At 39.7% G+C, this 15,362-nt stretch overlaps 1 protein-coding gene across 12 annotated transcripts; it reads right to left on the reverse strand.

Moving 5' to 3' along the window:
• Positions 1-2,959: 2,959 nt before the first annotated feature.
• LOC135089173 (transcription initiation factor TFIID subunit 1-like) lies at positions 2,960-15,244 on the reverse strand. Of its 12 annotated transcripts, none has more exons than XM_063984479.1 (8): positions 14,975-15,236; positions 11,694-11,796; positions 10,942-11,137; positions 9,162-9,203; positions 8,747-8,943; positions 7,894-8,049; positions 6,574-7,551; positions 2,960-5,127 (listed from the first exon to the last, which is right to left on the reverse strand). In XM_063984479.1, the coding sequence occupies exons 3-8, from the start codon at positions 10,953-10,955 to the stop codon at positions 4,949-4,951; spliced, it is 1,566 nt and encodes a 521-aa protein (XP_063840549.1). In that variant the 5' UTR covers positions 10,956-11,137; positions 11,694-11,796; positions 14,975-15,236; the 3' UTR covers positions 2,960-4,948. The 12 variants fall into 12 exon arrangements, 11 of the variants coding, with proteins under 11 accessions (XP_063840549.1, XP_063840548.1, XP_063840545.1 ...); XM_063984478.1 differs by having other exon boundaries at positions 9,150-9,203; positions 14,975-15,235; XR_010261403.1 differs by adding an exon at positions 5,982-6,386 and having other exon boundaries at positions 4,987-5,127; positions 9,150-11,137; positions 14,975-15,238.
• Between the last annotated feature and the right edge of the window lie 118 nt (positions 15,245-15,362).

Below are 15,362 nucleotides of genomic sequence, written 5' to 3' on the forward strand. Positions count from 1 at the left end.
AATATATACCCAAAAAGTATGTATAGACCTGAGGACAGTCTCACACGGTGATCTCGAACCAGGTGGTTTCACTAGTCCCGTGGAGAAAACCAAAAAAAAAAGAAAAAAATGCGAATATCTATCCACTCAGAAACAGTTTATCAACAGGAATATCTGAGGAGAATCCGAGAGGGTCTGAGAATCCGAGAGAGACTGACTTTAGTAAAATTATTGTTAAATAAACCTTTACTTAATATTACAGGAAATGGAGGAGGAGATTATCAGACTGCATGCTCACCTGAGGAGAATCCGAGAGAGACTGGCTTTGCTTGTGAGGAAAACGGCGGGAAACTAAGGATAAAGGTTTCCAATGGGGAAATTTATTAAGAGTTATAATTTTGTTTTTTAGTGGGGGGGGGGCGACTAGGTTGTGAGTTCAGGGATGAAAAATATGAATAATTAAGTTACTGTTTACTTTATAGTTGTTACTTTAAGAAGTTTAATTCAATGGACTTTTGAAATCAATTGGGGAATTAGTCAAAGTCTGGTATCTCTTCCCGGCTTGCGTAGCAACAGGGGTAACAGGACGGCGAAGCAAAGAAGAGTTATCAGATTCGTCAACCTCATTGGCGCGGCGTAATTATCTGGGATTTGTTTGAGCTGGTTTAAGACCTTACCATTATAAAATTAATTTTATCGTATTAAGGGCTCCCCATTTTCTGGGATTAGGTGAAAAATTCGCCTCTATAACCTGGCCAAGCAGGAGAAATTACGTCTATTCACGGGGTAAATTTGTTATAGAAGTGGTCAACACAGTGATGCTGAGAGGGGGGGGGAAAAAGCAAGGACAAAAGGACACTGAGGAGAGGAGGGGAAGGGGGGGGTTAGTCACATGGTACTGAGATTCTGGTCATCCTCGCACATTACATGGGCCTTAGCCTAGGAAAAAAAGTAGAAATATACATAATTAATTTCCCAGCACTACAATGAGACACAAAGGGAAACGTTCAGTGAGGTCACAGCTGGGTTTAATGATAAGTTCTCAGCACCCCCTGAACAGTGCTTTAGACCTCACTGGGAGTAATTATCGTTTTGGCAGTTGTCTACTGCCTCCTCTTCCTGTAGCTGATGATTCAATGAACTGGGACATTCATGAAGAGGGACTCATCGTCTAGTGATGGAATGGTTCCTCTTGCCATGTTGGTTTTTAAGATGACCAGGAAATCCATGGCCGAATTCAGGCTGTAGGTGGCTGATACGTAGGTGGTCAGGATGACACAGAGCTCCATAGCAATATGGTAAGTAGGAGTGGTTATCTGCAGAATAATAGGTCTCAGTTTGTTTCCCTGCTTCTGTGCTTTTTATGTTGCTGTAGCAGTAGCCCATGCTGTACTCTCTGATGAGCTTGTTAAACCTGATGGTGTTGCTTTCGGTGTAACAGATGAAGATGAGCTTGTTGAGTTTTTCTTTGGGGCTTCTGTCGGATCTCTAGTTATTGTATCGCAGTTTTTATACTTGAGAGGGCAGAGATTACACTAGTCCTCCCTGAAAATCTATCATGGTCATCCCACTCACCTCCTATAATCTGTTCAGAGCATGAAGTCCGTTCAAGGTGTGGCAGATTCTGGAATTCCCATGAGTGCGACGCTGCCAGTTCGTCCGCCAATTATCGGATTAACAGTCTGTCTCCCTTCCTTCGGACCTGTTTCTCTCTCTCTCTCTCTCTCTCTCTCTCTCTCATATATATATATATATATATATATATATATATATATATATATATATATATATATATATATATATATATATATATATATATATATATATATATATATATATATATATATACACACACACACACACACCTACGTGGGAGTGCTAATCCCTTTTAATAGAATTTATACAAATCGTGTAATAATCCTAAACATCCACACTCATTGCACTATGTACCTTCCTTTACTATATACAGAATACATAAAATATCACTTTCAAACAGCACACGGATGGGAAACAAAAGAGAGAGGCCCATGTACGAAGGTTGATATGGAAGCATGGCAAGAGGTAAACCACCATATTTTCCCCACCTTGATTGGACTTCATGCTCTGAACAGACTATAGTCGCTTTGAAGAGCGCGCTGGACGTAATGCATTCAAAGTGGCCATGTAACTCACTAGAGCGAGAATTCTGCACAATAGTCATGCCATAGGAGGTAGTAGAAGATAAAAATATAGATCCCTGGGTGATTAAATAATTCTGATAAGAACCTCGGCGAATCACCAACCGCTAGGCTACACAGAAAAATGCCACCAACTTCGCCCAGGACCCACAGAGCCTCCCCCGATCTTTCTGGCCATAACATGCTTCCCAGGCAGACACACTTTCTCCTGTACCCAGGCCAGAAAACCAGACTCCAAACCAAGGCAGAAATGATGAGTAGATGACCACCATATGCCAACAACACCCAGGGGGACAGCCAGCAGAGAGGTGAAGGCACCAACCCAGTGGGCAAATGTCACGTAATTCACGTGGAATACACGTGGATCCTGCACGTGGATTACTCATGGATATTTGATGGAAAATGCTAAATCGAATTCACGTGAAAATGAACACGTGGAATACACGTGTACAAATTCACGTGTAATACACGGTAATATCTGGTGGAATAATCCATGTGTTTTTTTATCCGTGAATTATCTGAGCTTTTGTAGTTGATTCCAACAAGTTTGAAGGCTGCATTATCGTGCTCTGGTAATCTGCATGTCATCAGTGCATCCAGTCTCTCAGTATATGTTTCTGTATCATTTACGTAAGCTATAGTCGAATAGGCTATTATAAACAGAAACATATCCTTTACGAGACCGCACATTGTTGACAGGCAGGCTGGTAGAGCACGATAATGCAGCCTTCACACTTGTTGAATGCAACCATAGTACTGTGCAATTTCAGAATACAAGGTAGGCATGTAAAAAATACAAGTAATACAGAAAGTGTGTATATATATATTCTTCAGTCTTACACTTTTTCATAAATTTAATAATCTTCATCCTTGTAAAAATATCAAAACCAAAATAATTTCCATATTTTATGAAAAAAAAAAAAAAGTTAGTGCTTGCATTTTTATATATAAAGGCTTTCAAGATATCTGACTTGAATGAAGAATAACTGCAATATATAAATGGATGATCCCAGTAATACAAAAAATTAAAACTTTGTTTAGCCACAATCCATCCATAGCCTGACACCTGCTCCTATGCATTACCTCCCCATGCCATGGTCCAGAACAGCAGAAACCACCCTTGAACTGTGAGGGTGACCATCCGCCATCCCGGGCCACGACTCAATAAATGGGTTCCCATGGCACTTGTGCCTAGCATTATCCCTGGGCATGTGCCACAAGTGGGACTATAAAAGGTAGAGAAGAATGGGCAGATCCCCAGCCTAGTGTCACCCTAAACAGTAGAGGTATATAGAACAAGAGAAAGACAGAAATGGCTATGGGAAGTAAAGGACACCAACCCTCACTCTGACAAAGAGTCAGCCCACCACTCGGAAAAGTAAGAGAACGTAAAAGAAAATGGACAGAAAGCAAAGGGAAATGAGAAGGGAAAATATGTCAAGCGGTAAAAAGACCTGCTATGGGCTAGTAAAAGAGATCCCCACCCAGGGCCAGAATCAGTCGCCTCTTACGGCACACAGCCGACATGGAGAGGGCTACATTCTAGTATCTATGTAGCCCCAGGGGGAATATATGCAAAGAATACCAGGCCTGCCACAAGTACACAATATGCTTAAAACAATACAGACCACAGTTGTCAATGAAATTAAGCATTTTGTGAATTGATACTTGTGTAGCTCCATACTTTTTCATTTACGTAAAAATACATGGGAACCTAAGTGGTAGGCAAAAGCAAAATTATAAATTAAAATGTTATATCTATTACTAAATTACAAAATAAATCACTGTTAATAATACTAGTTTGCTTTTATAATCTGAGATCATTAATATCATCTCACATAAATATCATGAGGTAATATCCCAATCGGTTCAAATTTTACAGCAGTAAGTCTCTCTCCACATCTTAAAACCATTCTTAAGCTTGAATCCCATAACGACAAGTTGAAAGAACCAGGACCAGGTTAGCGTGGTGGCGGGAACAGCTTGTCTGAGGTTCGGTTCTCGGCGGTCCTGGTTCTCTCATTCTTAAGCTTCTCTAACATCCCCCCTTATACTGTTTACACATCAATAAATTTTGTCATTCTGATAGAAAAAGAGCTTCTTTAAGAGAGAGAGAGAGAGGGGGGAGGAAGGGAAATGTACACATAGTTACAATATATAAGGTCATCTGTGTACAATCAGTCATGAGATAAATTTACCAGCATTTTTTTAGTAACATACAAAATGAAAATACTTTATCTAGTCATACCCACTGCCACCAGAAGTCGAACCCGGGTCTCTTGAGTGAGAGCCAGGCAGCAAGACCCCTACACCACAGTGGTGTAGTGGTCTTGCTGTCTGGCTCTCACTCAAGAGACCCGGGTTAGACTCCTGGTGGCAGTGGGTATGACTAGATTTTTCACTGCGCTATTGCAGTTCATCTTGGTATGAAAATACTTTACTTCACCAAGGTCATGCATGAGACAAAGATTGGTTTGTTTTAACATTCTTGCAGATCTTAACTGATTGTAAGTACCATTTTACATCAGCTAATTTTCATTTTTCAATTTTGGAGCATTACGCAATTTTGCTGCAACTATCATTTGTATTTCTGTCACATTTGAATCTGAGAACTTTTTAAGCACGCTCTCCTGAATCACATTGTATAACTTTGTTTTTCTAAAAGACAACTTGCCTCTCTGCCCAAGCATGTTATACTGACACATGAGGTTTTTGGTCATAAACCTGCACATCAAATTAGAGACCATATCTCTCTTATTATAGCCACCTATGCGGACGCACTGGTTGCACACTTACATGAAATAACTGGGATTAACCAATTCATCCTCTAGATTCTGCACTTCTTCCAGGGAATTATTCCGTTTGATTGTAAGAGTACAAGCTGTGTCAGCTGGTTTACCACCACATGTGCTCGTATCCGAAACAGTTTTCCTGATGTCCAGCAGAAGTTGTAACACTCGCTTCTGAAATTCTATAAGAAAAAATAATACATAACTGAGGATGCTAAATAACTTCCCAATTACAAGAAAAATAAAATACACACACACACACATCAAGAGAAGAGTGGTATAACAAAGTGTGCAGAAGCCATGCAAGTTAAGGAGTGGGCATAGCATAAATGGACAAGGAACAGTAGTGGAGATTTATGGAATGAGTACAAAAGGAAGAGAGATTAATATGTCAAAATAAGAAGGCAGGAAAAAAAGAAGTTTGAGAAAAATATTGTAGATAAGTGATTATTAGTTTTTAAATAAGAAACTGAAAAATAGAGATGAGATTCTGAAAGTTAAAGTGAATGGTGAAATGTTTGGTAATATTAATGAGGTAGTAGAAGTATTAAATAAATGTTTCTAAAGTGTGTTCACAAGGGAGAGGGAGTTTGCTGAGATAGATACAGTGTCAGTGGCTGGAAGGGCACTGGAAAGGGTACAAACATTAACAGAGGAAATTATAAAACTATTGGAGGAACTGGATGCAAGAAAGTGAGGAGGGCCAAATGGGGTATCAAATTGGGTGCTAAAAGAGTGCATACAACAATTAGCGGGTAAATTGAGTAACTTGATATGTCTCACTGGCACAGGGCCGGGAAAATACCAGTGGATTGGAAGAGGGCAACCATCAAACCAATTTTAAAGGTGGCAGTAAAGAGGATCCGTTAAACTATAGGCCAGTGTCATTAACAAGCGTAGTGGCCAAGATGTGAAGAAAAAAAAAAAAAAAAAAAAAAAAAAAAAAAAAAAAAAAAAAAAACATATATATAAAGGACAGTTGGGTTAAATATTTAGAAAATTGAGAAACTGAAAATGGTTGTGGGAAACTACCTACTATGCCATGCAATATAAGGCTCCATCCACTCTAGCGGGCAGAAGCGAGTTGTTTGCCCGCCGACATTTTCTCCACTTTTGCAAAAGACGAGTAAACTGCCTGTGACAGAAGATGAGGAATTTCATCGGGCATAGCCCGTTGCACCTGGCAGTACACCACTGCCAGACATACAAGGTACATTGGGAGCTTTGGATCCATGGCTGTCAGTTTGCCAGGGAAGTACATACGGCTACACCAGATGGTCATGTCTACCCCTCCATCCGGCTAGAATCAGTGGTCTCATGTTGTCGTACCACAGTCTTCATCAGATTAAAGAGATCCTCTGCCTGACTGCACGGGCGCTCGTCTCTTGACTGGGGCTCAAGGGGCCTAGGCAGGCAGGCATTGCCACGTGGACGTAAGCTTCTGTGTGCCCGGAGGGATTTACCCGCTAGTGTGGACGGAGCCTAATACGTAATGAATATAACAGTGCAATAATGTTCCAGGGTATATCAACTAGGTCTATGTACTTAATATTGTTATGTTCAACTTTGTCATTTTGGGTACTAATCACTACATACAATTCCTCATAGTGATAAGAATTAGAACTTACTAGTTAGAGGGAAGCTGGATTCAGCATCTTCCTGGCTACCTTTGTGATTCTTTTGATTGTCATTACAAGGGTCACACATGCTCTTGTTGTCTCTCTGGTTGTGTCTATCACGTCTATTGTCCCAGTCATAGTGGTCATGACTTCTATTTTGATAGTGTTTTTCATATCTCCTCTCCTGCTGGCCAGGGCTATCACTTCGGTCAGGTGTGTCAAGCTGTCTCCTGTCACCTTGGTCATGGCTTCTTCTTCGGTAAAGTGTGTCATGGTGCCTCTTGTCATGCTGGTCGGGACTGTCACTATAGTAAGATAGGTGGTCGGGACTGTCACCTTGGTCATGGCTTCTTCTTCGGTAAGATGTGTCATGGTGCCTCTTGTCATGCTGGTCGGGACTGTCACTATAGTAAGATAGGTGGTTGGGACTGTCACCTTGGTCATGGCTTCTTCTTCGGTAAGGTGTGTCATGATGTCTCCTGTCACCTTGGTCATGGCTTCTTCTTCGGTGAGGTGTGTCATGGTGTCTCCTGTCACCTTGGTCATGGCTTCCTCTTCGGTGAGGTGTGTCATGGTGTCTCCTGTCACCTTGGTCATGGCTTCCTCTTCGGTGAGGTGTGTCATGGTGGTCGGGACTGTCACCTTGGTCATGGCTTCTTCTTCGGTGAGGTGTGTCATGGTGTCTCCTGTCATGGTGGTCAAGATTGTCACCTCGATCATGGTTTCTTTTTTGGTAAGGCGTGTCATGATGTCTCCTGTCATGCTGGCCACTGCCATCACTGTTGTCAGATGACTTGGATGTCTTGCTGGATACCGAATCTTTTGTTGCACTGCACTCCATCATCCCATGGGTTCTGGTGGACCGCATATCCAAAGACACCTTAGGAGGAGGTGTTGGAAGTACAACCTGTGAAGGAGCAGAAGCTACCTTATCTTGAGAGGTTGTGACCTGTGGCTTCTGTGAGGCTGGCTTCATGTGGACAGCTTCTGTGGAAAAATCATTACATATTACAAAGACACGAAAAAAAAAAAAAAAAACTGTGAAAGGGCTTGGTGTTGGGGGCTGTCAAAGACAAATAAAAGGAGTCAGTGAATAGTCCGGGGAAACCCTTCACCTGTAAATGTTTACAGTCAGACACTTTGTAGACAAAAATGAGATTGAAGAAATTTGCTAACCAAACCACTTTGTGTTTTCCCAGCTATCCCCCACCTCTCAGTTCTCTCAGTTTGTCAATCTAATTATTAATGAACAATAGTATTGCTGTTGTATTCACTGTTATGATTTTCTTCTTTCATAAATTGTTTTCAAATATGACCAGGTATGCCTACCATGTAAGTTTTCACTGCTGACAAAGTCATCAGGCAGATTTTTCTTACAACGTTTTCTCCTTTTTCTCATGAGTAGACCTTCATCAGGATCACTGTTGCTCTCAGAACTCTCCACCGTAGATGTCAGATGGTAGGTATCGCATTCTTGAAAACTATCTGAGGGGGAAAAAAATAAATTAAAAAAAAAAAATATATATATATATATATATATATATATATATATATATATATATATATATATATATATATATATATATATATATATATATATATATATATATATATATATATATATATATATATTATATATAGCGTTGATGAAGTTTCTTGAAATACTTGGGTTATGAACAAGACGTACTCAGTACCATAACTTTATTTTGCACTAAGTTTCGCCACTCAGACTGCTGGCATCTTCAGTCTAATAGAATAAAATACATATTAAATTTACAATTACACCAAAATACTTAAAATATTATAATATAAGATTCCACACCAATACCTCTTATATTAGCCTGAAGATGCCATCAAGTCTGAGTGGCGTAACGTAGCGCAAAATAAAGTTACGGTACTGAGTACATCTTGTTCATAACCCATATATATATATATATATATATATATATATATATATATATATATATATATATATATATATATATATATATATATATATATATTGCATACCTCGACCACTGCCCATCTCAGGCGCCAAACATTTCATTACCAGCCCTAAATTTTTGTGACATTTATCTCAATCAGGTACAGCTAAAAGGCAACAAAAATGAGCATTTCTGAGGTGAATAAACATGAAAGTGAACGTCATCCAATAACAGCAAGATAATAGTAAAACACCAACCAGAAGTGATCTTCACTTTTTTCAACATAAACTTTCTCCATGATGCAGGGTCTGGTTCTTGCTGATTATGAAGGGCATTCTCAGCATTAACTCCTTGTGGCCAAAACAAGGTTTGGTTCTCTTCTAATACCCAGCTGGATGGCACCACACCCTCTTCTTCTTTCTTACCCTCCAACCAAACTGCTCGTTTCCACATTCTAAATATAAAATATAATTAATCAATGGGCTATGTTCATGCTTTGCATATTTTGTTTCATTAATAACATCAGCAGTAAGATATTCAAGTACGAATAATACAATATTTAAAAGCTAGGCATGTTGGCAGTTTTACCTCTTCAGATAGGTATATGACAAGAATAAAAACCTAATTTCTATATTTTAAATGTAGTATAGAAACAATTACCCATGTCTCAACCTGACAAAATCCTCTTCATAAGCCGAAGAGCAGCACTCCGGGCTGTACTGGCACACAAGGCACAAGGGAGACGAAGAGGAGAGTGAAGATGTACGAGTAGATGAACAGTTTTGAGATAAAGAACAATGGCCATAAGAGAGATACATAACAAATACAACTTGTGTATGAAGACTAAAATCCTGCAGATCTGAAACGTTTTGCTTAACTTCTCTTTAGTAAACACATATCAGTCATGAGAATACACCATGTACAACTGCCCACCTAACTGGAAATGTCATGTGCAACTGGTACTAAAACAACACCATCTTTGTATGGCAATTTTATCACCTTTCTATGCAGCTGCTCTAAGTGAATTACTTTCTTTTTTAAATTACTCTTATTTTTCATAAACACAATGTTAATGAGTTTAGAATTGCATGGTTCAGTAAAAAAAATTTCAGTTTGGCTTTGACGAAGAACATCACATTCATAGTAGACATCATTTTTTAGTTTCCTAAGGAACACAAAATCTTCTTTTTTTAACATGAAACAATTATTTTTGTATTTTGTAGATATATATATTCTGTGATTAGCTTCTGTCACTTTTGATTCATTAAACATTTTCTTTTCTGCAAGTCTTTTGAAAACTTGAGAAACTGGATTGTTTGATGACCTCACTAACTGCTTTATTTTGTGAAGTTCATTCTCGTATGGGAAAGCACAAATGTCATTAAGGGAACACTGGTAATTCTCTACATCATCTACCAAGTGAAGAAGATTATGAACATTATATACAATAAAACTTTGACCATATATATCTCGACACTGTTGTACAAAACACTTAAGTAATTCTCTTGCATATGGTAAGTAAGAATTTCGTATTTCATCATTGGAATTCAATAAAACTGATAAGGACACAGTAAGCAAAAGACTGTTTTTGTATATAATATCAGGAACAACATCTTTCAGGACAACAATACTTGTGTATAATATATACTGTCTAAATTCGGTGGCCTTCCAGCGATCAATTACGGCTAGTGATCGTGGCTGTCTAGCAAATTCACTTGGTAGTTTGTTGGAAAGACTCTCTAAAGAAGAAGAAATTAAACTTATTTGAAGCTGAGAGAGTTTGCATTTCTTAGAACCTCTTATGAGGAAAAGTAGCATTCTTCTGGTAACACCAAGGCAAATCATATGCATGTAATCCAGTGGAAACCCTTTCACGCAAGATATTCCATACTGAATCAAAGGACTTTTTCCTAACTGATGAGAATCCCTGTACTGTTCCTGATTGAATTTCTCATCAGATCTTTCATTACAGGGTTGTGCAGAGTCTAATACAAGAACATGTGATTGCCAGGTTCCTTTAATTTCACATCCCTCACATGAGTAATACCCATTGTGCCCTTTTATGCATTTGATAAATGAGCGTGCAGGTGCATCACAAATAAATGCAACTATTCTTACTGCCAGTCTTTTCCCTTCAAAAACTAAACCATTTTCAGAAAGTTGCTTATATTCTTGAAGAAAATCTTCCAAAAAACTGTCAATAGAATCTGGTTTAGTCTTTCCACAATACAGAGCAACTAATGCTGGCTTAAAGCAGCTGAACTTTATCAGTATAGGCCAGAACTGTTCATTGCTTGATTTATGCAAAGGAATACCATCTATGTTTACACTGAGTTTAACCGAATCATTTTCTTTTACAAATGCTGGATGAGTCTTCAATATATTTTGCAAACATGAACCAATCCCAAAATAATAATAGTGTCCTCCACATTTTTCTAATACCTCTACATACCTTGGAGTTTCCATCAAAGTGCGTGAATCTTTAGGTAGATTATGCCCATTATTCCTCAACAGCTCCAATAATTCATTTGCTGCCTGGCGTGTAATGTTATTTTTTGATGCCCATAAAGCTAATCCTTCTTCAAGTGCCAAATCAGATATATGGTGGTGACTCTCATCATCTGTGCTTAATTCTTCTGGTGCAGTTACTATCAAGGGGGATAAGGATGTACTTTCACAACTGTCCTGGTCAGAAAAGCTTAATTAAAGATGGGTCAGAGTTATTATGGTAAAGTTTGGGAATTTTGGTGTTTTGATGAACCCAGTCAGCTTCCTCTTCACTACTACTAACCAACAGTTCCTTGAGCTCACGTTGTATCTGCCTGTATCTTTTATGGTAAGACATAATTAATTGAGAAGAGACTGTGATCAAAAGTCAGGGAAAAATAGGAGAGTTAGAGTAGTGATTTAGTACTCTGAAAGATAACAAATGAAATATATTAGTTTAGAGTACACAAAAACAAATTAAAGTAGTTCTGCAGTTTACACAAAACACAGAGTAGCTTAAAGATTACATACTACAACACAAACGAGCTCAATGATTACACACAACACAAAGTAGCAAAAAATTGCCTTCTGAAGAGAGTTTCAGTATGACAGTGATATAGGTGATCAGTCAGACTTTAAAGGTCCGTAAAGTAAATTTGAAGCAGTACATCATGCATAGATAGAACATTCAATAAGACATTATATATACATACTCACTTTAAGTTGTCTCAACAGAGGGAAAGAATTAATGGATGGAGTAGCTACCACCAGTTACAAGTTGAGGTTGATCCAGCCCATACAGTAGCAGGATACGCTCTTCCTGAAATTAATTGTTACTAATGGTCTGTCTGTGCAAATTTCACATCACATCCTAGTAAAATTAATTTCCTAAGTTTGAAAACATTCTATCTGACCTCTTCAAAACTAGTTACTATTCAGTAACTGATAATTTACAGACAAAAGTGGTTTTACCACTACACACATGAAAACTACTGCAGGTATATTAACAGGCTTAGTATGCATATGGGGAAGTAGAAATAATACCAGTGATGTTTCTGGCAGAAATGCCATAAAGAAATTGCAAACACTGCATTTTTAGCATAATGCATCCCAGTTAAAGAAAAATACATAGCTATATACATTTTCGTTGTCACTAAATTCATAACAGTATATCATGTTAGTAGTACTATAAGGTGTATTTCTGTATTTTATTATTAATAACGCATCATAGATCACTAATAACCACACAAGTGAGAAGTGAAGGGATCAAAACCCTCATGGTAATTGTGCCGAGTTCTCTCCCGACGTATTTACTGGTTTGTTTTTCTAACCAATCGGGCACAAGCCTTCACACACCCGTAAAACAGAAACAGAAAGTGGGGAGAAGTGCCACCTAGGTACCCTCTAACATAAAGTGAAATACCTTTCGCCTTATTGTGCCGCTTCTGCGTCTGCCATGCTTCATTGATTCTGTTTTTGCCAGCACCAGCAAACTTGGGGACCTGGCAGGAAAGTGAGGTTTTAGGGTGTGGGAAGCCAAAAAGGGCAAATTTGGCAAGACTCAAAAAGTCTATGGTAAATAAACAAAAAAAAATTTTTTAAAGGCTCCCCAAAAGGAAAACCATCATCTATGGAAGTTTCCCAATAATGTAGTGCCTCCGTGGTGCAGTGGTCAGCATGCCTGGCTACAAATCTGCGGGCCCAGTTTTCGGGTTCGATCCCGGCCTGGGCAGTCGGCGTACAGCCCACCCAGCTGTTCATCCATCCCTTTCGGGTTGGTCGATAAACGGGTACCTGGGGAAACCTGGGGAAGGTAAACTGTGGAAACCCGGATGTCATTCCCTGCAGCCATGTGTCCCGAGATAACGGGTTCTTACCCACCACAGGCTCCAAGGGCTAATGGGATGGAGATGAGTGCCGCAGCCACACGCAGCCACTGCGAATGCACCCACTTTACCTTTTTTTTTACTTAACGTTGCCTATTCTAACATCTTGGAGTACTCTATTTCATAATTACGGTTACATTCTACTTTAGCTATATCACAACATTACCATGCATTACATGTACTTGGTGATGGTAGGTTAAGGCAAGGTATCAGTTAATGTTACGTTAAGTTTAACTTGAGAGTCCCTAGGTTACGCACCAAAATGACTCAGTTAGGTCAAGTTAAACCCAAGTCCTTAAGTTGCATGGCCAAACGACTATCGGTTAGGTTAGGTAGAGGGGGGACGAGGGGGCGTGAAGCCACCAAATGGTAGGGGGTCGAGGGGGCGCAGTACCCCAGATAGGCAAGGGGGTTCGGGGGGAAGGGGGCGTAGCTCCGGATATGTTTTGAATTCCATGTTTACTTTACAAAACAAAAGTAGGGTGGGTCGATGGGAGCGCAGCCCCCCAATAGGTAGGGTGGATCGAGGGGGGCACAGCCCCTCCGTTAGGTAGGGTGGGTCGCTGGGAGCGCAGTCCCCTCATGGGGTACTCTAGGCTCATAGCGTTGCCACCATTGTATGATCGAGGATTTTCCCTAGATAGGGATTTTCCTTGTTTGGGGAATTTCTCTAAAAATGTTATAGTTTTCACAGTAGACTTTTTGGGTCTTGCCAAATTTGCCCTATGTGGCTTCCTCCACCCTAAAACTCCGTCTTCCCGCCACGTCTTAAAGTTTGTTGGTGCTGGGAAAACGAGGAAAAAAACAAACCAGTAATAACGCCGAGAAAGGACTCTACACTTTTACCCATAATGACTACTTGAACAAGGAAGGGGGTGGCAAACCCTTCCTTCCATTTTGGCAGGTAATTTCTGGAAAGGTTAGGTTAGGTTAGCTTAGGAAATCTTGGGTTTGGTTAGTGAACAATAATTAAGGCAATCATCTAAACTTTGTATATACTTGGCCTAAAATATTTTGCAGAATTATTATAGCAGAGGTCAGATTAGGATTTTCGGGTTGAAACTACTTTCTTTTTATAGATTTCGATGTGCTATTTATAAATTGGCAATTTTTTGGTTCGTAAAAAAAATACTTGCCCCTCACCACCACCCCAATACTTCGAATCAGGTTAGGTTAGTGGGTTAGGTTTGGTTTGGTTTGGTTAGGTTATTTTAGGTTAGGTTAGGTGGGGAAATGAAAAAAAAATTGCCTTCGCCCTGTAATTTAGGTTAAGTTAGGTAGGATAGGTTATTTTAGATTGTTTTAGATTAGGATTCATTAGTTTTAGTGGTAATATTTTACTTTAGCTACACCAAAAGATTACCTTACCTACGGCCTTGTTTGCCTTACTGGAGTCTTACATTATGGTTAAGGTTTCTATAAGTGTCCCCGCCGGGTCTCTATCCCCATTACAAGGTAAGATATTGCATTAATTGAATTAATATTTATCTTACTTTACGGGGTTCTCGAGTGTAGAGGTGTTAGACCTGTTTAATAAATGGGTGTCTTAATGACAAAAGATCTTCGGCCATGTATTCAAATATAAATAAGCGTTGTTCATTACCCCAAAACCGTGGCAAGACGGCCAGGTAGGCGAGTGATATGTGGCGTTAGGTTATGTGCACCCGACTATCCCTTGATGTTTGTACATACTTTGGGTGTATAGCACACTTTCCAGCCATTTCTTCAGTTTATAGTCCTCTGTTCTTTTAAAAAATTTCCGGGCTGGCGTGCTAGCCATTGTGGGGTTCCCTCGGGAGCCCAACCAGGTAAGAACCACTCCACTCAGGCCCCACCCCACTCCACTCCACCCCGGTAGGGTCATCTCTGGATAAGAGGTGACGAGCACACCTATCACTACCGTAGGGCAGACAGGCGTCTTCTCGCACAGCCGCTGCAACTCACATAGCCCCTAGAGCAGATGAAGAAACACTCTAGGACTAGATTCACTGCCGCCTAAAAATTCTTGTCCAACACTCTCTCCAATCACGCTCTCCCTTTCCTTGTACACTCCACTGACATCCTACACTTTGCCCACAGGTAATCCTCACACTTGAATACATCACTACATACCTGCTATTTGCTAGCACAGCCACGAAAGGCTCCAAAACAGCCTGAGACTTCCTGAACTGTCCCTGTCTTTCCCACAGTTTTCGCGCCAACGGCCGAGGCTGGCAGCCTGGCACGTACAAGGCAGACCATCCGAGCAGCGCGTTGCGCAAACTCCCTCGCCCTATTATTTTAGCTTACTATGGTGATAATTCCTTAATATATTCCAACAATGCTACCCTGAAATCTATTTCATAATACATAATATGATTACTTTGTGGTTTGCCAGCATTTACGGACAACAATAGAGAAAAATTCAAATTCAAATTAAAATAATTTATTGATGTAAAGAAAATAAATACATCAGAGAGAGAGAGAGAGAGAGAGAGAGAGAGATGAATACTCAATTTAA

This window comes from Scylla paramamosain, chromosome 32 (assembly GCF_035594125.1).
Source record: "Scylla paramamosain isolate STU-SP2022 chromosome 32, ASM3559412v1, whole genome shotgun sequence".
Lineage (NCBI taxonomy): Eukaryota > Metazoa > Arthropoda > Malacostraca > Decapoda > Portunidae > Scylla > Scylla paramamosain.

Coding starts and splice junctions, on each gene's coding strand:
- LOC135089173 (XM_063984474.1), bottom strand. CDS start 9,307: ATGTATCTCTCTTATGGCCATTGTTCTTTATCTCAAAACTGTTCATCT. Junction 8,944..9,149: donor TTTGTCAGGTTGAGACATGG/GTAATTGTTTCT, acceptor TTTTATATTTAG/AATGTGGAAACGAGCAGTTT. Junction 7,552..7,893: donor CAGCAGTGAAAACTTACATG/GTAGGCATACCT, acceptor ATTTTTCCACAG/AAGCTGTCCACATGAAGCCA.